The sequence below is a fragment of the Taudactylus pleione genome, unplaced genomic scaffold (genome assembly GCF_031769625.1).
Source record: "Taudactylus pleione unplaced genomic scaffold, aTauple2 ptg001314l, whole genome shotgun sequence".
Taxonomy (NCBI): Eukaryota; Metazoa; Chordata; class Amphibia; order Anura; family Myobatrachidae; genus Taudactylus; species Taudactylus pleione.
In genome coordinates this window covers 3,354,072-3,376,167 of record NW_028285714.1, presented here as the reverse complement: position 1 = coordinate 3,376,167, position 22,096 = coordinate 3,354,072, and the positions used below count along the sequence as shown (strand labels likewise).

General features: G+C 40.7%; 1 protein-coding gene across 2 annotated transcripts in view; it reads right to left on the bottom strand.

Moving 5' to 3' along the window:
- The window catches only part of OGDHL (oxoglutarate dehydrogenase L), a 129,032-nt gene that overhangs the window by 61,345 nt on the left and 45,591 nt on the right, over positions 1-22,096 (bottom strand). The window contains exons 3-8 of one of the 2 annotated variants that reach the window (XM_088463109.1): positions 18,443-18,634; positions 13,505-13,604; positions 8,970-9,085; positions 3,125-3,279; positions 2,001-2,147; positions 670-760 (exon numbers count right to left, since the gene is read on the bottom strand). In XM_088463109.1, coding sequence (XP_088319235.1) covers positions 670-760; positions 2,001-2,147; positions 3,125-3,279; positions 8,970-9,085; positions 13,505-13,604; positions 18,443-18,634 — 801 coding nt within the window. Of the gene's footprint in view, positions 1-669; positions 761-2,000; positions 2,148-3,124; positions 3,280-8,969; positions 9,086-13,319; positions 13,423-13,504; positions 13,605-18,442; positions 18,635-22,096 lie in introns of both variants that reach the window. The other variant, XM_088463108.1, reaches the window with a different exon arrangement.

The window sequence follows — 22,096 nt, the reverse complement described above, 5'->3', positions numbered from 1 at the left end:
GGCACAACCTTCACATGTAATATACCTTTTCTACCCTGGTGCAATGGTTAGCTCGATCATGCAATGCCTCTCTATATATAAAATTGTGGTACTGCATGTGCCCAAGGGCGTATTAAGGGATTCAGTATGATTTACCGCCGGCCGCATGGCAGCGGCAGCCCGACAGGGGTGAAAATCCCCGATCGTCAAAAGGTAAGTATTCACTAACCTAAATATAGCCCCTAACCTTAACCTTCCCTTAGGGATGCCTAACCCTAACCTCCCCCCAAGTGCCTAACCCTAATCCCCCATCTAAGTGCCTAAACCTAACCCTCCCTCCGCCCCAGCATAAACCTAAGTCCCCCGGGGGGGGGTGCCTAACCCTAACCTCCCCCCCAGTGCCTAACCCTAATCCCCCCCAGTGCCTAAACCTAATTCCCCCCGGTGCCCTAAACCTAACCCTGTCCGCACGCGGCATCCGGCATCCCTTCGATCGATATAGATATAGACGACGGTCATTTATCCCACGCCGGGATAAAGCAGTCAGGAAGCCGGCTGTCGGGATTCCGGCAGCCGGCTTCCCGATTGTATACCAATAAATATGTACCATACACACTTGACAACACTTTAATTAAAAAAACACACATAAAAGGAACCATATACAGTACAAGTCACATAAGGAAGGCTTACCTCATCTGAAGCTTCCAGCTTGGGGTCAAATTGGCAAAAGATCTGTTGTAAATCTTTACGTATCACATTTGCCAAAACATTAAGTCTGCCTCTGTGAAACAAAGCATAACTGTACAACATTTCCCAAAGAAAACCTGCAATAATCTATGCTATTTACATTGTCATTTTCCACAACATACATCAACACTTTTGAGATAAAGATTGCAAAATATAAATTAACCCATTTTAAACACACCAAACTGTAAATAAATATAGTCATAACACAAGTAGTACTTTGATGTGTATTATATTGTATTAGTGGGCAGCATGTTGCACGGTGGTTAGCACTACTGTTTCACAGCACTGTGGCTTGATTCCAAACTGTGCACTATCTGTGTGGTGTCTGTATGTTTCTCCCATGTTATGTAGGTTTCTTCCCACAGTGCAAAAACATACCGGTAGGTTAATGGTATCTGACTCAAGGAACCCTAGATTGTGTCTGTGTGAGGCAATATTCTTCTTTAACTAATATGACAACACTATACAAAATAATAATAAATAATACTAATGCTGCCCATCCACTTAACGATGCGGGGGACGACGGCACGATTACGATGCCGTCGTCTCCCGCGGGGTGAACTGCATACACTGAACATTCAGACATTCAGTGTACACAGATCAATCGTCCCCGAACATGGCAACCGGACGGCGGTCGTCAGGTTGACAGTCATGTTCGGGCAATGATTGATGTTAAAAACGACCAGCAGGCGCACGCATCGCTGGTCGATTTTAATCTTTTAGTGCCCGATTTGCGGCCGATTACCAAGCGATGGAGCAATAAGACATTCGTTATCGCTCCATCGCTAGGTTTAATTGCCTAGTGGATGGGCAGCATAAGGCAAATAATAATAAATATAATAATTATTATTTGCTTACTATAGATGAGAAACAAAACAAGCTATGTTATGTTTAGAGACTTATAACAGAGGTTTATAAATCAATATTTATTTTCAGTTATTGTAAAATTCAATATACTGAAGTAAATCATACTTGCCAACTTTTGCAATCCACCATCAAATGCCAAGTGCAGGGGATTTGTGGTGATGCAACTTGCATCATCATGGTCTGACCCCCACAATATACAGTCTTGAATCGCAGAATGATGTCATGCATGAGGGTTATTTACTTGCAGCAAATTATGTCATCAAGACTGGGCCCACTTCACTAAATTTGGGAGTATCGCAGACATTTCAGGAGAATAGGCAAGTTTTGATATCCATGCTTTATGGAGCCGAAAATCTGTTCTATTTAACATGGCGTGAAATATATCAATTTAGTTACAATAAACCTACCTATGAGGCATTCCAAGTATCACATATTCCAGACCCATCTCACTGGACTTATCAATGATGGCTTTCAAAGCTGGGATCATCACTTCACAACCTTCCAAACCAAACCTCTTCTCTGATGACCATTTGCGAGCTAGGAAGTCCTCAAATCTTAAAAAAACAAATAGGGTTCTCTTGCATGTATACTCGAAAATTTACCAACATGTAATACATATTTTTTAAGTTATGTACAAGTTGACATGAAATGCTTACATAGATAGTGACAATGGCCTGATTCAGAGATGGACAGAATCGCAGAGCCGCACAAAAGCAGCTGTACAATTCCAGTCATCTAAAAAGATAATAGAGAAGGAGGTGTCTTTAGGAAACGGACACCTCCTTGCTGCATCTGTGATCCCAGAGCTGTGACCAAGGTCACAGGCCGGGTTCACCATCGCAACCGTCGTTCGTGATAGTTGCCCCTTTGGCAAGGCTGTGGTAGCTGAAGCTTATCACAGCCTGGCCAGGTCATTTTCTTATATTATACAATGTTGCTGAATATCTCAATAGGAAATTTTGATCATGATGTGGCGTGAACAAATTGCCATGGCACAATGATCAGAGAATGCTTGGGAACCACTGATCTATATGGTTTATTCACAAGTAATATGCAGGGAACTTGGGCAAGGACCTGTGAACCATTTAGGACAATCCTCTCATCTGTTGCTCTACTGTTTTCCACATTATTAACATAACAAAAAGTATGCAGGAGAAAAGTGGTAAAACCCTCATATATGGGGAAACAAGTATAAAAACTGTATCCAGTATATAAACTGCTATGCAATCCTAGTGTTCATTCTAGCACCCTGCATGTAATCAGTGAGGAGGGCATATCTTAGTTTTGAAGGGCAACTTTTATATGTGATACATCACTACAGCTACAGTAGCTATAGTGATACATCACGTCTAAAATGTTGCCATTCGAAATTAAAATATGCCCACTTCACTAATTACATATAGGGTGCTAGAATGAACACTACAATCCCTAGAACATGTATCCAGTATACTGGCCATGAATAAATGTATTTGTGCAGAAGCAAATTCATAATAGGTTTCTCAGCAATACAAATACAGTCAACATGTAATACCTTGTGGAACGCACTAATCTTGCTAGAAGTGTTCTTTTTTCCTCATTGGTAAACTTCATGATACCAGGAGTCTCAAACTTTTGTCTGATCCACTGGCACTGTTCAACATCATTGATAAACATAAATTCCAGCCCAATGCGTTGACAATATGAACTCTGAAAGTACAGACACAGTATATTGAGCAAGGCACTGACATCAAATCTACAATGGCCATTATAATGTACCAAAATATTTTCAATAGAGACTGTGAGGTAGTCATGGTGTACAAATAAATATAGTATATTACTGTATAACTTGTAGGAGAGTTTGTGCATTTAATTCTTTTGTTGGGCGTGATTATTGGATAACTTACTTAGCCACATGAATGATCGCAGTCAGGACTGGCCAAAGCTTTGATCGTAAGCAGAAATTAGGCATTTACCAGTTATGAAATGTATTAAAAGGAAAACACAGACATATCACATAAAATACAAATACACATAAAATTGCACATTTTATACATTAAGCAAAAATATATCATCATACAAGAGTTATAGCAAGAAACATGTATATAATATTTTCTTTCCAGCACATAAATGTGAAAGTTGTTTGTCCAGTGTCCACCTCAAATATTTCATTTTAATTAAATACTTGTGGTGGACACTGGACTAAACTTTGATGGCCACAGGTGCTGCTTGAGGTTTACAGATTGTTTATCCAATCACTTTGCTGCAGCCTTGTGTGTGCTAATCAAGACTGGATGTTGCCATTTGTTTGAAACAATTAGCTAATCATGTAGCTGGATCTTTACAAATATTTATTTAAACTTTGCAACTAACCACACAGGTTTATGTGCTAGAAAGAAAATATTCTATACTTGTCTTGCTATACTGTAACTCTTGCACGATAATATATATTTATATAATATATATTTTTTGCTTAATGTATAAAGTGCAATTTTATGTGTATTTGTATTTTATGTGATGTCTTTTTTCCTTTTAATAAATTTCATAACTGATAAACGCCTCAATTCTGCTCTTCTACAAAGGCACATGGTTGAGGCAAGTAATTGGAGTGAAATGGGATAAGAAAATGGAGCAGTACCAAAGGGGCACTTGCGTCTGAGTCATGTGTTCTCTGCATAACACTGGGAGGTCACAGGTCATAAAATTGCAAGTTGGGGAGACTCCGGAGAATCTGCTCTCGCCATTCTGTTCCAGCAAAACAATAAGTAGGGAAAGGAGAGGCATTTTGAGGAGAAATAATGTTCATGTGGATGAGGTTTGATGGGCAGGCAAGGGGAATGTAATACCCATTTTACACCAGAGCTAAAACCCAGGGTATTGCAGGGTTAACCCGTGTAGCTCCTTGGTGTAAAAGGGAAAAGGGTTGGATTGCCAGGACGAGTGACCCAGCAATCAACCCAGGTAACTAACAGGGTATAACATGGGAATAACCTGTGAAACTCTGTAGTGTAAACGGCGCAATCCGGGTCAGTGACCTGGATCGTGCTGCATGCCTGCCAATTGGCCGGCCTCAGTGGCGCTCGGAGATGATGTAATCTCCAAGTGTCCACTTCCATGCGGGAAAAGCCGGGTCTATGCAGACCCGGCTCCGGTGTATACGGCGCCGGCTTGGGAAAATCCAGGGTCGGCGCCGGCTAAATTCCAGGTCTGATCCGGATTGGAACCCTGTTCCAACCTCCGAGTCAGATCCGGAATTTAGGTTTAAAAGCGGTATTAGCGAGATCTGATTACGTACTTGTTGACTGTTTAATTAATATAAAATTGATATGTTTTGTCCCGATTTTGGCAGGACAGTCCCCATGCCCTCTGCCATGAGGCCATGCCTCCATTTGGTAGACTGCAAAAAATTTTAAGTCTTTTGAGCAGATCACCAAGTCCAAAATTCTGGCCAACCCTGATCTAAGTATTTAGATTAAATATACAGCACTTAGTTTTTTTATAAATTGTAAGCTATCATGAGCAGAACCCTCTCCGTGATGTGCTTTTCCTTCTTTCACTTATAACGTTATCTCCTCCCCTCTGCCTACAATGGCACCAAACCTTTGCGTTCTGCCTCCCTGCTGCGTATTTATGTACTAAGGGCCTGAATCAGCACAGGACGGAATTGCAAAGCTGCACGCAAGCAGCTTTGCAATTCCATCATTGCAATTATGGTAATGCAGCAGGAGGTAACATGCATCATGCATGCAATACTTATCCGAGCTGCGTCCGAGGATGCAGCATTGGATAATATGTGATTACATTGGCCTGCTAAGTGACCAATGGGGTCATGCAAGCCGGCTGCTGCAGTTACAACAAAGAGGCAAGGAAATCTCCATCAGCCAACGGAGATCCTGGTCTCTTCCCTAACCCCCAACGGTGGCAACACGCCTCCGTTTTGGGAAACGGAGACCGTCGCTGCCCCCTCCCGCCTAGGGAGGGGGCAGCGCCCCCACTTTGCGTGTGTTAACGCAGGACCCGTGCTGAACATGAGCAGTACTGGTCTGGTGCCTGCGTAGATTCCCAACCATCGGGAATCTGCATTCAGCAGTGCACATACTATCACTGCTGATGCAGCAATGTTTATAAACCTTGTCCATGTCCTGCAATGTTTTGTACTATTATGGTGCATACACATGGTACGATTTGTATGAACGATATGAACGAGAATGTTCAACGATAAATCGTTCATTTTTATGCAGTGAATGACCAACATAGCATAAGTCACTTTTTTTCTTGTTTTGTTCATACTTTTTCTGTTTATGTACTTTGTATGGTGTTGCACAGCCCTTGTGGCACCATATAAAGAATTTATTTATTTATTTATTAACAGTTTCGTATATAGCGCAGCATATTCCGTTGCGCTTTACAATTGGAAACATAAATAGAACAAAACTGGGTAATAACATACAGATATATAGGTAGGAAGGCCCTGCTCATAAGCTTACAATCTATAGGGAAATAGGCATTGATACATAAGGATAGGTGCTATATATTGCAATTTTGGTCCAGCCAGAATGGAGAGTTTCTTGGTGGGCTGCATGATCCAGTCACACAGGAATGTTGGCCAGGATGTGAAAGAAAGAATGTGTGAGGTTATGCGTGGACTGTGAAAGGGGATGTAATTAGATATGGAAGCTATGAAGGTTATGTGGGCGGTTCTGGAATCTGATAAGCTTGCCTGAAGATGTGAGTTTTCAGGGAACGCTTGAAGGATTGGAGACTAGAGGAAAGTCTTATTGTGCATGGTAAGGCATTCCATAGAGTGGGTGAGGACCAATAAAAGTCCTGTAACCGTGAGTGGGAGCAAGTAATGCGTGGGGATGAGAAACGCAAATCTTGTGCTGAGCGGAGAGGTCGGGTTGGGAGATATTTTGAAATTAGTGAAGAGATGTATGTTGGTGTGGTTTGGTTAATAGCCTTATATGTAAGTAAAAGTATTTTATATTGAATACGGTAGAAAACCGGCAGCCAATGGAGGGACTGACAGAGTGGCGCAGCAGACAATGAACGTGTGGCAAGGAAGATAAGCCTCGCAGCTGCATTCATAATGGATTGTAATGGCGATAGCCTGTTTTTGGGAAGGCCAGTAAGGAGACTATTGCAAAGATATGGACGAATTCTGGATATGTTTTTTAGATGTATGTAACATGATTTTGAGACAGACTGAATGTGGGAAACAAAGGACAGTTCAAAGTCAAGTATGACACCTAGGCAGCGAGCTTGTGGGGCAGGGTGGATTGTCGAGTTATCAACAGAGATTGAGAGATCAGGTTGGTAACTGTTATTGGATGGTGGAAATATAATTAATTCTGTTTTAGAAATATTAGGTTTCGGGTGGCGAGATGACATCCAAGATGAAATGGCAGAAAGACATTCAGTGACACGGACCAATACAGATGGTGATAAATCTGGGGAGGATAGGTAGATTTGAGTATCATCCGCATACAGATGGTACTGAAATCCAAAAGAGCGGATTAGTTTGCCAAGAGAGGTGGTATAGACTGAGAATAGCAGAGGACCTAAGACAGAGCCTTGCGGTACTCCAACTGATAGAGGTAGCGAAGAGGAGGCAGAATCATAAAAACTAACAGTAAAAGAGCGATCAGATAGGTAGGAAGAGAACCAAGAAAGAGCTTTGTCCTTAAGACCTAGGGATTGTAGTGTTTGTTTCAGAAAAGAGTGGTCAACAGTGTCAAAAGCAGCAGAGAGATCTAGAAGAATTAGGAGTGAGTATTGGCCTTTAGCCTTGGCAGTGACCAGATCATTTACTACCTTAGTCAGTGCTGTCTCTGTGGAGTGTTGGGAGCGAAAGCCTGACTGAAGTGGGTCCAATAAGTTGTGTGAGTTAAAAAAGTGTGTGAGGCGGGTGTAGACAAGTCTCTCAAGTAGCTTGGAGAGGCATGGGAGCTGGGAGATAGGACGGTAATTTGAGAGTGTTAGGGTCAGAATTTTGTTTTTTCAGAATGGGAGTAATCCTTGAATGTTTGAACAGTGATGAAAAGATGCCAGTAGAGAGAGAGAGATTACAGATTTTAGTTAGGGTTGGGATGAGCACTGGAGACAGAGCTTTACTGATTTGTGAGGGTATTGGATCTAGAGGAGAGGTAATAGAGTAGGAGGATGAGAAGAGTGTAGATACTTCATCTTTATTTGTGGGGTCAAATGAAGAGAATGTGCCAGAGGCTTCAGGTAGGGAATTGAGCAGGTCATTAGCTGAGGAAGAGCATACCATTTCATTTCGGATCTTATCAATCTTGTCCTTGAAATAGGAAGCAAAATCTTGTGCACAGATAGTAGCAGGTGGCTTGGGTGAGGGAGGGGAAAGAAGCAGTTTAAATATATTAAAAAGTTGCTTGGGGTTAGAGGCTTGAGCAGAGATTAGAAATTGGAAATATGTTTGTTTGGCAGTGTCCAGAGCAGTACGATAAGAGTTGTAGATAGTCTTATATGTGAGGAAGTCACTTGGAGTATGAGACTTTCGCCACTGACGTTCTACTTTACGTGAGAGTTTTTGTAGATGCCTTGTTCAGTTAGAATGCCACGGTTGACGTCGAAGTCTACGTGTGATGGGTAGCTGGAGCAACTTCATCAAGGGCTTTTTCTAGAATCTGGTTTAGGTGTGATGCAGCAGTCTCAGAAGTGAATGTAGAAATTGGTGAGAGTCGTTGTAGAGAGGTAGCTAGTTTTTGAAAGTTAATAGCATTAATATTTCTGCAGGTTTTAGGAGGTTTGGTTGATTTCAATGACAATGAGGTTGATGTAATGGAGGAGAAAAATGTTCCAGAAATTGTTGAGGTGGCCCAGGTGGGCAATGGATAGCAGCAACTCGCAGAGAGAAAGGGGTGAAAGTCCTGATAGAATGTACTTCAAATGATGTAAATGTGAGTGAAGGTACCTGTGGGAGAACTGTGTATGTGAAAGATTGGGAGAGTAATATTCCTACTCCACCTCCTTTACAATTACCAGGCCTGGAGGTGTGTGAGAAGAGTAGGTCACCATGTGAAAGTGCAGCAGGGGAGACAGTGTCTGATTGTGTGAGCCATGTTTCTGTTATTGCCAGAAGGTTGAGGTTAGTTGAAATACAAAGGTCATGGATGGATGTTAACTTATTACAGACCGAGCGTGCATTCCATAAGGCACATTTTAGTGGCTTGGTAGGTGAAGGGAGACACACAATGTTTATGAGAATAGCTGTAGTTATATTTTGTTGTGGGTGTGGCATGTGGGTCTGGCCTGGATGAGGTGATATGTCACCAGCTAATAGAAACAACAGGAGAGAGATATAAGTATAATTGTGGGATTTGTTGTAATAATAATAATAATAATAATAATAATTTTGCATTCCTTATCCAACTAACCTCCAATCTGCCGATGATTTCTCGTAGAGATAGGGCGGCTTCATTCCCTCCAATGTAAGTGGTAGTTGGCAGTCTGAAAACTTTATCTAAATCCCCCTCATGCAATCCATAGAAACCTGGTTTATAAAAATATAGAAAGAACTGTATAATAATAATAAAAGTGAGCACATCTGTTTGTTAAAAAAAAAAAAAAAAAACAGGAGAGAAACCACAGCAAGCCATGGCAATTGGGTAAAGTGATTTAAACTTTATTTTTTTTATTTTTTTGAAACTACAAAAATGAGGAACATGCCCATTACAAACATGCATTTTTTATATGGTTAGTAGAAAAACGATAAGGAGAGCTAAAAATTTCAGCAAAGAAAGATCAGAAAATAGGATTGTAAAGTAAGTATTTAAGGCAGAAAAGAAGTAAACAATTTAATTTACAAGGGTTGAAACAATAATGACAGCCTCTTGGTTTCAGTTGGACTAGATAGATTTAGCTGGGTGATGTTGCATATCTTTGCTCTAAACATGGCTTAAATATTAATATCTGCTTCAACGCAAAGACTATATATGTGCAAGTGGCAGAAAGAAATTTCAAAAGTACAAGCACAGGTTTCCAGCTTTATAAATCAAGGACGAGGAGGGAGGAAAGAAGGAAACATGTAAGGTCAACGTCTAATGGAAGCTGACTGAGTTTGGCAGTTTAAATACACTATGAATTACTGTCCTCTTAAAACCCAGCACAAAGCGATCAATACTTAGACGACTTAGCTCACAGCTTCTGTATTTAAAATAATGAAGATAATAAGCAGAGATGACACGGCATGTATTCAATTACCAGAAAATGTAAAGTAACATTCTGCACAGATGACTCAACAAACTCTGATGTATTTTGGAAGCAATGTAGATATTATGGAAATATTTGAATGACCCCGATAAGACACAAACCATTAAATGGTAACTTGTGTTTTGGCTGTGTATTTTCATCAATAATTAATCTTTGTGTTGCAATAGGACTTACAAGGCTAGCCGTGCAAAGTGGATACGTTAAAAAAAAAAAAAAAAACACATTACTAAAGATAAAGGTAAATGTGTCACATTAAATTAAGTTCACTTAAAAGCTAAAATGTATTGAAATTTGTTTGTTCACTTGAAAATAATCAAATTAAGGTCTAGATATGTACAATGACTAATCTAAGCAGCAAAAACTATAGGTCAACTCATTTATAAAAAACAAATAAATAAATAAATTAATTTAAAGTGGGGAAAGTGAAAAACAACAAAGCTCCTTGGAGCATTGTAAACAGCTGGAGTTCATTAATCCAGGGTTTTATTATGTGCGATGCCATTCAGCTGCTGCGGATCTTCCACCTCTTTATGACAGATGCAATACCTTACACTCAAAAACACAGTCATCAATCAGTCATACAGACTTCTGAGAATGAGACAGTTCATAGCCCTGAGAAATAATAGAAGGCAGGCTATGGAAGAATCATTCTAAATACCCAGGAATACCCACAAAAAACACTTAGGAACATTGAGCTGCTTGGCAAAGCACCAACACACCGAACCACTAAGGTAATCCTAACAATGTCCACTCATGAAATGAAGGACATTAGGTACTGTTACCCCCAGGGCTATTATAGCTCACAGAATTTCAAAAGATAAGTAAAGTGTAAAATACACACAAAATGGGGGAAAGCAACACACACACACAAAAATAAAAAATAGGAGATGCTAGTTAACCATTTAGATACAAACGAGGGTACCTAACAATTCATTGTAGGCACACAGAATGTTCTAGGTAAATGTCTATAGATAAGGATATTTGGCTTCTAATTTTAATAAAAATGGCACTTTCCAACCATGTACAGATACTGCATAACCAATCATAGAAAACCTATATATCTGTAGACAGGAGTAATTAGTGGTTATGTATATGATATGGCTATTTACATAAAAGAGTAACTTGGCAAAATTGTAATTTGTCATTTATATCTTTTCAAAGTTACCCTGGAAACATTTTGAAGGCAAGTAAGATATTGGAAAAACGAAAGAGAAACATGCACAACAAAGCCAGACACACCCATGCCAAGGGGACCGAAATCACACAACAATAAAATAACCTCCTATAATGCCACTAACTAGCTCTACCTTATAGTGTTACTCAATAGTGTTGTCCTTTTAAGCTGTGATACAGTGAAATGTCGCAATACACACTATGAGAGTGATTCAATTCAGCATGATGTTGAATAGCCCTGGGAAGGAGTTCCCGGCGCTATTCAATTGACCACGCTTTTAAGGCCAACTAGAACGATTTAAGTTGGAGAATGCCGGATACCACGCCTTAAGCCGGGTGTTTAGTCGCAGTAACTGGCATTCTCCAACTAAAGTGCCAGCCGCGAGGCTATTAGCGCTGCGCTAAGCTGGAAAACAGCATCGCAGCTGGCACTTAAGTCCTGAGGTGCGAGCAGAACTCCAACTCAACAGTACGGTCAATTGAATAGCTCCGGAAACTCCTTCCCGGGGCTATTCAACCTCGCGTTGGATTGAATCGCTCCCTATATTTTCTTTAGTAAGCAGAATACACTGTACAACACTAGGCATGCGCTCATTGGAGAACGGTAGCACCTTTACTGCTTTCTGTTAAAATTAAATATGCCTGTTATTCTTTCCTGGAGTTCGCGGAGCTATTCAACTGACCGTGCTGTTAAGTCCTGAGGTGCGAGCAGAATTCGAAATAAGTGACAGCCGCAATGCTTTATTCCGGCTTAGCATGGCGCTAAACAGCCTCGTGGTCGGCACTTTAATCAGAGAATGCCAGTAACCGCGACTAAACACATGGCTTAAGGTGCGGTAACTGGCATTCTCTGACTTAAGTGGTTCTAGATGGACTTAATACTGCAGTCAATTGAATAGCTCCGGGAACTCCTTCCCAGGTCTATTCAACATTGCACTGAATTGAATCGCCCCATATAGCAGAATTCACTGTACAACACTAGGCATGTGCTCACTTAAGAACTTTAACGGTAATTACCTTATTTCAGTAAAATAGCACCTTTACTGCTTTCTCTTCGAATTAAATATGTCTTTTATTCTTTCTCTACAATTCATTTAATCTTGCTATATCGATGGGGACAACCAGGGCTCCCGTGTTTCCGGCTTTTCTCTGAACAGTCACATATAGCTAATTTTTCCAGAATTCAGAAACTTGAGATTCTCAAGATAGTGAGACTAGGCACATAAAACTAGTTCACGTTACCCAAAGACCAACATGGAAATATAGGGTGGTTCTCTTATGTGGAAAGAAGATGGTCTGCAGACCGATTATCATCCCTTACAGATTTAAAAGGAATATTAGTGTTCCCACAAACCATACGTTTCTAGTTATATCATATATAAACTAATGCAAGCAGCCACTAGAACACATCGAACAACAGACAGACAACACAATTAATCTAGAATTACTATATGACCTACAGATGCAGCTACAGTTCAAATGATTCAGTTTATTCTGAGCCAGATTCATCTCATTTATAGATATAGGGACTAAGGGGTCTATTTACTAAGCCTTGGATGGAGATAAAGTGAATGGAGATAAGGTACCAGCCAATCAGCTCCTAACTGCCATGGTTGGTACTTTATCTCTCTCCACTTTATCACTTTCCAAGGCTTAGTACATCTCCCCATATCTCTGGAATGTATTTGGTTATTCCTGGGTGGTGACTAGGAGGTGGCTAAACAGATGCACAAAGATATTCCGTCTGATGGGTATGTTATGGGAGTATCACAGGCATGTCACAGGTGTGGTTTCAGACTCTTAATCGTGTACATTGGAGGCCATACCTAAATGGACATTCTGCATCTATCATGGGGGTGGTGCAAGTCCCGATGGTTCTTCTAGTGGTTGCGACTGCAGCTGCGCAAAGTGGGCGCCCCAGCCCATGTGAATTTATGGGCTTATAGAAGCATTAGCATAAAGCCGCAGACGCGACTATGGTAAAAACGCAAATGCAGTTACAAAAGCATGACCTGGACAGCCCCATAATCTGTATCTCGTTTATAGATATGAGGCACTTGGCGAAGGTTCATAAACGAACATAGCAAGTGGACTTACATGTTGGTTATCTGAGATATCTATGGCCACATCTGTAGACATTGACAATCAATAAAAGTGATAATCACTCAAAAGCATAGCAAGTGTGTGCAATCTAAAATATTAGCCATATACATTAATCTACGCAAAGCACAAATAAATGCAAAGAAAATACAAATATAATAAGGCACAATGACAGCACATAAAGCCAGCAAATGACCACTACTTCCAACAGGTGAAGGCAATTTAGGGCCTTGAGTTCTCACCCAGTTTATCAATAGTGGTGATAAGATCAGATGGAACAAAAGAGTCCAAATCTGCATCCAAGATTCCGAGAGGGTCCAGCTGAGCCACATGATGTCCACGGATCTGTCCAATTTGAAGTTGTAAGCCAAAGAAAAAGAAAAACCACAAGAAGAAAATCACATAAGATGTCAAAATAATTGCTCACCAATGTTTGTGTGTCCCACTGCGTCTTCATCCATGGAATCATCAAAAAAGACTTCATTAATTCCTAATGGGTCCAAACTTGCATCATGGTGCCCTTTGGTCTGCAAGTAAGGACAAGACTTCTGGCTCAAGCCACTGTGTTCTAGAACTTTATTTATGATGATTAAAACATTCCTTCCATAGTTCAATATACATTTTACCAATGTCATAATTACGTTTCCAGGGAAACGGCTTTTAGTCTGTGTAACTAAGCATGTCATGAGTAATATCCAATGTCTATTTTGGTGATCCATGGAGCACATAAATCTCGTCACCTATAATGTATATTGGATGTAAGATTTCTGGGGCATTTTAAATAATCATCTTCAATAAATATTAACATATAAGCCCAAAAGGAAAAGAATACATTGTACAATCAACGTACAATGTTAGACTCTGTGTTCTGAGTTTGTGTGGAAATTAATTCCATGTGTCTGTAGGGGATGTAGTTACCATCCCAGCAGTCAGGATGCCGGCGAGAGAATCCCGACAACAGACAGAATCCCGGCACCAGAATCTCAATGGTATTAGGTTTAGAGCGAGGGTTAGATTTAGGGTTAAGGGTGTGGGTTAGGCACTAGGGGGAGGGTTAGGGTTAGGCTGTGATAAAGGTGGGTTAGGGTGAGGGTTAGTATACTTACCTTTATCCCGACCACGCCGGGATCAAGACTTACTGTATAGTGCAGCTCTTCTACCTCTATAACATACTATAATGTGTAGTATTTATGTACTATAACTTTCATTGCCAAGGATTGAATCCACCCTTTGCATGAAGCTGTAATATATCTGGGTAAAGGTGGGGTGAGGCAGGTTAGGAGGATCCCACACAGATTTTATAACAGGGTCAAGGTGTCATTGGTTATATTTGCTTAAATAGCATACAATTTACTGGTTATTTATATTTTAACAACAGTGTTATATGGTTCACTATTAGTTTTATCAACTATTTACTATAGTTTGTTACTTTATTATTTTGCAAACAAATAAAATAACATTTATTTTACATCTGCTTGGGTCACAAAAAACAGACTCCGCTACTTCATTGAGTCACTACTAAAAAAAGGCTAGGAAGTTTTGAATATACTGTAAAACATAATTATTTTAAAAATGAGCCCCAAAACATGTACTTAAAATCTATAGATTTAATGTAATAGAATAGAAATAGAATAATTGTGCTGTAACTCATAGCAAACATAAGAAGATATTAGCCGACATTACTCTCACTACACTAGTCCAGTAATAGGCAGACAAATCAACTTGATACAGATAAGCCCCTCCAGGCGCACCAGGTCCTATGCATCTTTTTGCTGACAATGTGTCTAAGTTGCAATGTGATGTGACTAGGACCCACCAGCAGACTGTGCTGACCAATATGATATGTGACACTTGTATACCTGTGTGTGACTGTCTCTGAATCTGTATATGAAGTGCAACAATATAGCAGCATTTTTAATTCCAAGCTCTGTTGTGCTTCATATATATATATATATAAATATATATACTCAGTCGCACACAGATATACAAGTGTCACATATCAAGTCAATCAGCACAGTCTCCTGGTGCGTCCTAGTCCCATCACATTGTGACTTAAGACGCATTTTCAGGGAAAAAAAAAAAAAAGGATGCCCAACCCTATGAGAGTAGCACAGGACCTGGCGGCTCACTCACACCAGGCACTTCGCGCTGTGCGGTGTATTGAGGATAGATGTAGGACGACACACCTGTAACTTGGCCCACAATTACTTTTGAGCTCCGTACACACGGAGCGATCAGACAGATCAAGATATCATTGTCTGATCATCCTGCATGTGCTGGATATTCGATATCGAACATCCAGCACATGCACCAACCCCCAAACGACTATAACGACCCTCCCTATAGTAACCAGGCTAAACTAGACGATATCGATCAGGTTGGCCTGCATGCACGGGCGATATCCGTGTCCGCTTATCGACCATCGTTTGGGGGTTGGAAGGGGCCAAAAAATGGATGACATTAACGATATCGTTAATAACATCCTACAAAATCTGACCGTGTGTCTGCACCATTACTCTTCATCTCAGTAAAGTAATTGAATAAATGTTATCAATGAAAGAGACACCTATCTGTAATAACATATCAGCAGGCCTTTTAATAAAGCATTTCAAGCTATAACAAACAAATATGTCAAAATAGCACAGAAGCAGCTGGGGGGCTGCAAGTAATGGATGGCTTGGTTGAATGCAACCCTAAGGCGACCTGTTCCCTTCACTGCACTAGACTGATAAAAACTATCACAACACTTCATTGCTCTTTGCAACATATTACTAAAACTGGGTACACACCTGCACAATCACTTTCAATGCGATTTTACTTTTAAATTTCACTTACATTCGAAAGTCCCGATTACAGTGCCGATAAGCTTGTATACAGTTATACAATCCAACTTGCGATCTTCTGCCCCATCTGTCTAAAAGATCTGCTGAAAAGACACAATGGCAGCGCTGCTGCGGGAGGAGTATGGGCAGAAGTATGGGACAGAATAGTCAAAAGTGCATACACACTACACTTTGTCCTATATTGTACCGTTGAATTGGATGAAAATAAAACTGCACATATGTAAGACCTTATCTTTCGATGCAACCAGTTTTTTTCAGAGAAGACATGATCGAAAGTGTGTACAGCAGTGGTGTCAATCTCGTGGCCATCCAGCTGCAGTGGAACTACACATCCCAGCATGCACTGCCACAGTTTTGATATTAGGGCATGCTAAAACTGTGGCAGGGCATGCTGGGATATGGATGGCCACAAGTTTGACAAGCCCTGGTGTACAGTGTGTACACCATAGGTTCCCAAACTCTGTCCTCAAGGTACACCAACAGTCAAGGATTTAATGATAGCCATGCTTGACCACAGGTGAATTAATTAGTACCTCAGTCAATTTGATTTAACCACCTGTGCTCCACCATGGTTATCTCTTCACCAGGGCATCTTAAGAGAGGAGGAGACCCGTGTGCATTCCCTGTCCGAGGCCCCCTCCTCTCTGGCCGGCCACCGCAGCATCAGTAGACTCTGGGCACTAGAGTGTGTGCCCAGAGTCTACTGCGCATGCGCAGATCGCAAAGGTAATGATGCGCCCGCGATTTCCTCACTGTGCATTTGCAAAACGCTGGAAAAGTGGAGCAGCGGCCATTTCACTGCGTTTTGAGCAGCGCAGACACACCCAACACAGGACCTCGGAGAGCGGTAAGTTTTACATAATATGGGTGCAGGGTGTGCCCTGCACCCATTAGACATACGCCCCTGGCTAAAACCTGAACTGTTGAGGTGCCTTGAGGACCGCGTTTGGGAACCTCTACTGCACACTCTCTTAAGAGATCTCATAAATGGGTCAGGCATAGAGAGAACAGCTCAACAATTTTATAGGTGTGTACCCAGCTTAACACCTATACTTTATAGAATAATATGCCTGCCAGGATAACATCAGGAGAAATCTAAAATACTTTTGCATACCATTTTTCCTAATTTTCTGATATTTCTGACCAAATTAATGGTAGTAATAAAATATAAAACAATTTTAAATCCATGTTAAATGGGCTTAATAGTAAGCTACAAAATGCTGATATATTCATAGGTCTAAGGTTCTTGTAGTGTTCAAGGTTAGTGGAAAACCCCCTTCCCAGACAGATGGTAAAAAGACAACTATCCTAGCAACCACATGACGTAAGCTATACAGTATGTTAGACAGTTTTTAGTTGGACGAAAACTGTAACTAGCGCATGGTAGTAATATGTAGGCCTATGGAGCAGAAAGTATTACAACGTGAAAAGTAATTTTGTACAACTACCTACTGTATTCAGAATTATTCAATGAAAAAGGAAGGTGATAAACTTGTTAACATTTAATATTATTATGTACCACTGTGGAGTCTCTTGGAATACAATGTATTTTAAAAGCCCACTTAAAAAACAAGAGATTATATATTATTTATATATATATATCCTTTCAACAATTCTATTGAAGGATGTAGTAGACAGCCTCGAATACTGCTTTTGCAGAAAATAGCAGATAATGGACAGCAAAGCAGATGAAAAATAATGTCAACAATCTGAAGGGCTGTCATGGTATAGGAACACGAACATATATTTCTGAATGTTTCAGTACCTATTCTATAGAGGGCAGTTTGTATTTTCAGTCTAGTGTTCCTAAATCTGTGTGGCAGCTCCTGTTGAGCTTGCTTATACACAAATTAAGTAAGCAATATTTAGGGCAGTAATTCTAAAAAAAACAAATAAAAAAGCAAAAATGTAAATCTAATAGATGCTGGTTGCATCGTGCATAGAAACAGCTTTGATCGCATTTGGATTTGTCGGAAATGGATCTAGCAATCAAAACACAATTACAGGTTGAGTCTCCCATAACCAAATATTCCGAAATACGGAATATTCCGAAATACGGAATATTTTTAGCATGACTGAGATAGTGATAACTTTGATTTTTGATGGTTCAATGCATACAACTTTGTTTAAGGCACTAAATTATTAAGACTAAAGTATAAGATGACCTATAGGCTGTGTGTATAAGGTGTATATGACACATAAATGAATTTCATGTATGTACATAAACTTTGTTTGAGGCACAAAATTATTGAAAATATTGTATAAAATTACCTCCAGGCTGTGTGTATAAGGTGTATATGAATCATAAATGCATCCCGTGTTTAGATTTGGGCCCTATACCTAAGACATTTCAATATGGTATGCAATTATTCCAAAATACGGAATATTCCGATATCCAAAATACCCCTGGTCCCAAGCATTTTGGATATGGGAGACTCAACCTGTAAAACCACATGCTGTGGCACAACAAGTTTGACCTGTTCATTTGAATCTATAGACTTGTATATAATTTTAGAACATACCTGGTATGCTCTGATTAACGACTGCACTGCCAGGTGGTCCTCAACCAGCTTCTCAGCTTTAGCTGGCGCCATAGCAAGACCTTGGCTGCGAATCAGCGATACTTTGCTTTGTCTCTCGGCTATGTTGGGTAGTTGATGTGCATCACCGGGAGAGGTCTCAGCATTAGCATTACGGAAAAAAGCATCCCAAGACTATGCAAATAACAAGGAGAAAAATAGGAACGTTAGTGTAAGTTTTTTTTCCAGACCAAAGTAACTCGTGATTATCTATCTATTGTTGCGTTGCAGCTTTCAGGAACCTAAACCAGCAGCACAGTGTACTTGGAGAAGTGTGGTCATTAGCATCTATAATGTGATATAGATTGTGTCATTTCTTTTCAGCAGATTCCTTGGTTTAACAAAGTAATTCAACAAAAATACCATTCCTTGTAAATGTTAGGGGCTACTAAAATGTGTTATAATGCTGACGTTTAGCAGAAAGCTATAAAGTTTGCCATAAAACTCTCCATTGTAAAAATTATCTAAGGGAAAAATGCAAGAGCATTACTGGAGACAGCTCAAAGTCAGGCTAAATTACGTAAATTTAATATTGTATTTGGATCTGCAATGCATTAAGATTATTAAAAGGCTAATGAACAGTAGACTGAAGGGCAGATGTACTAAGCTCTGGAAAGTGATACATTGGAGAGTAATAAACTTCCAACATATCAGCTCCGAACTATAATTTTTCAACCACAGCCTGTTACATGACAGTTAGGAGCTGAATGGTTGGTAGTTTATCGCTCTCCAATTCATCACTTTCCAGAGTTTAGAGAGAGATTAAAAGCAAAAATGTACATCAATTCTATTATCTCCAATAAGGACTTTTAAATGATGTATGTTTGTATAAGATATATATATATATATATTCACATTGCTAACTAAACAATTACATCTGAATGGGCAATTTAGCTACCGCTACTTATTAAACCGAAACAGTATACAATCAGAGAAATTATATACATGTACTCTACACTACATATATAATGCACCCTTTTTTATTTTGTATATATTTGCTCTCTGAACTCATGATACCTCTTTAGTCCTATTTTTCCTGAGGCAGACACACAAAAATAAACCCCACAACATTAACTAATAATAAATATTCAATGAATGGTGCGTTGAGGGTAAGACCTATTCATTTATTAGTGGGCTGATGGTAAGGATTTTTATTTTATAAGAAGTACTATTTAAATAAATTTATTAGCATGGTTACAGTATGGTTTATTAATTTAAGATGGGGTCATAGGCCTATTTATTTAATGCTGGGGTGCTTTAAGAGTTATTAATTGAATGTGAAGCTAAATTTAAGGTAAGGCTCATTAGTGGAAGGGAGGCTTTCCATATTTCATGGATTTATCAAGACAGCAGCAGTCAACAGATAAAATCTGAAAGAACAGGTAGGAGAGCACATGACAGTCTGACAACGTTCCTGATTCTGGTGGAGTCCTACCAAGACAGAGGAGAGTAGTGGAAATTACTCATTGGGGCGGGAAGGGACAAAGAAATGCCTGTGACAGGAAGCCTGGGGGGAAAATTAAATTAGCTTCCATGCATCTGTCTTTGTGGAGCTCTTAGTCTCAATAATTGTAACTTGAGATTGCTACCAAGTGTGTTCCAGCACACGGCTCTAGTTCCTAGCAGACACATTTTTCAAGTAACGTTTTATTGTGTCCCCTTCCATAAGCGTCATCAGCCAATGTGTGTCACAAGCCACTCATGCGAACGCCGGGGGACCGTTCGCTGAACTCCACCTATCAACTGTCCATCATCCCTGCTCTGTTCTGGATTGGTTCCTGCAGCTATTTCCTTCTGGTGTGAACGCTGCTCCGATGCTGGTGATAGCGTTTCACGTGTTTCCGGTTCTGGCATTGTCTCCTGTTTCCCAGTCGAGTACCCAGTCCTACTGTCAGCTTTGATATTCCTGCCGTTTGTGTCATCCAGGCGGCACGGGCCACACTCCAGCGTTCAGCTGCTTGTGTCAACACAGCAGCATAGGACACACTCCAGCATCCAAAGTGCACAATCCAGCGTTCCACCGCTTGTGTCAACCCGGCAGCACAGGCCGCAATCTAGTGTCCAAAGTGCACAATCCACAATCCAGCTTACCATCACTCGTGTCAACCCGGCAGCACAGGTCGCAATCCAACGTCCAAAGTACGCAATCCAGCATACCACCGTTTGTGTCAACCCAGCAACAGAGGCCACAATTCAGTGACTACTAGCCAAGGCTTACCAACCTTTCAAGGCTACTGCACGACCCAAAGGCCGCATCTTGTTCTACAGCCCCTAGGCCACTGCTAGCCAAGAACTCACCAGCCCTCAAGGCTGCTGCACGGCCAAAGGCCACATCTTGTTCTACGGCCCCTGGGTCACTGCTAGCCAAGATATCCCCAGCCTTCAAGGCTGCTGCACGGCCCAAAGCTGGCATCTTGTTCTACGGCCCCTAGGCCACTACTAGCCAAGAACTCTCCAGCCCTCAAGGCTGCTGCACGGCCCAAAGGCCACATCTTGTTCTATGGCCCCTAGGCCACTACTAGTCAAGAACATCTCATATCACAGTTAATACCTCAGTTCCTAACATTGTGGTGCTAGAAAAGGTTGTGCACTTCTTATGTGCAATAATAACATTTCTCCTTGAACACTGATCATGCCGACTCTTGTGGAACCCTCTTCAAGAAATAATGTATTAGCACTTATAGGGTTTCCCAATTCTTTCAGTAAATCTATATTCAAGTACTGCACAAACTAACAATAAGAATCACATAGACATGGAAGGATCACTGCTTAAAAAGAGAAAAATTAAACCCTTTATAAATTGCATTGTAAGCTAAAAAGAAATGTGAAGAGGTTCTACCACATAATACAACTTCCTGTCCATAACAGTTTAGAAGGCTTCACTCTTGTATGGACCAGCGTAGATCCTAAAGTTCATAAAAACAAGAATTGTAGGCCAGGGCATTTCATACCCAATGACTGGGAGGAACATGGACTGTAAAAGCCCATAAAAAGATGAAAACTGCCCTCCAGAGTTATAAAATAATCAGGCAGTGAAGTTACAACATAATCTACAGCAGGGGTATTTAACCTGCAGCCCTCCAATATGTCCGGCCACAGTTATAGCAAAAGTGTGCCAGGGCCTGCTGGGATGTGTGGTTCCATAGCAGCAGGACGGCCACATGTTGAATACCTCTAGTCTATAGTAAGAAGGGCTGAAAGCAAACTCTTAGTTTTTGTTTAATGGAAAAAATTATGTAAACAATTATACTAAGGAAATATTGTAGCTACTTTCTGCAGTCTGGGTGGAACAATGTCACTCGCGCACGCAGGGGGGGTTTCTGAGTACCCAGAAACCCCCCCCACTGACCTACCAATTTTTTTTCAGAAGCCATAACCAGGGTGGCCACACAGAGCAGAGAATGCTCTGGTGCGGCCCGGCCGCTGCTGCAATTTCTATTTGCCGGGCGCCCGCTGCTCTGGTGCGCACTCGGCTGTCCTGACTGCTATGAGGGTTTTGTATAGATCCCCTTCCGTAGGTACATCTACGGAAGGATCTATCCACAACCCTGCTGTGAGCCTGTGAGCTCCGCCTCCTCCGGCGCTCCCGCGTGGCGT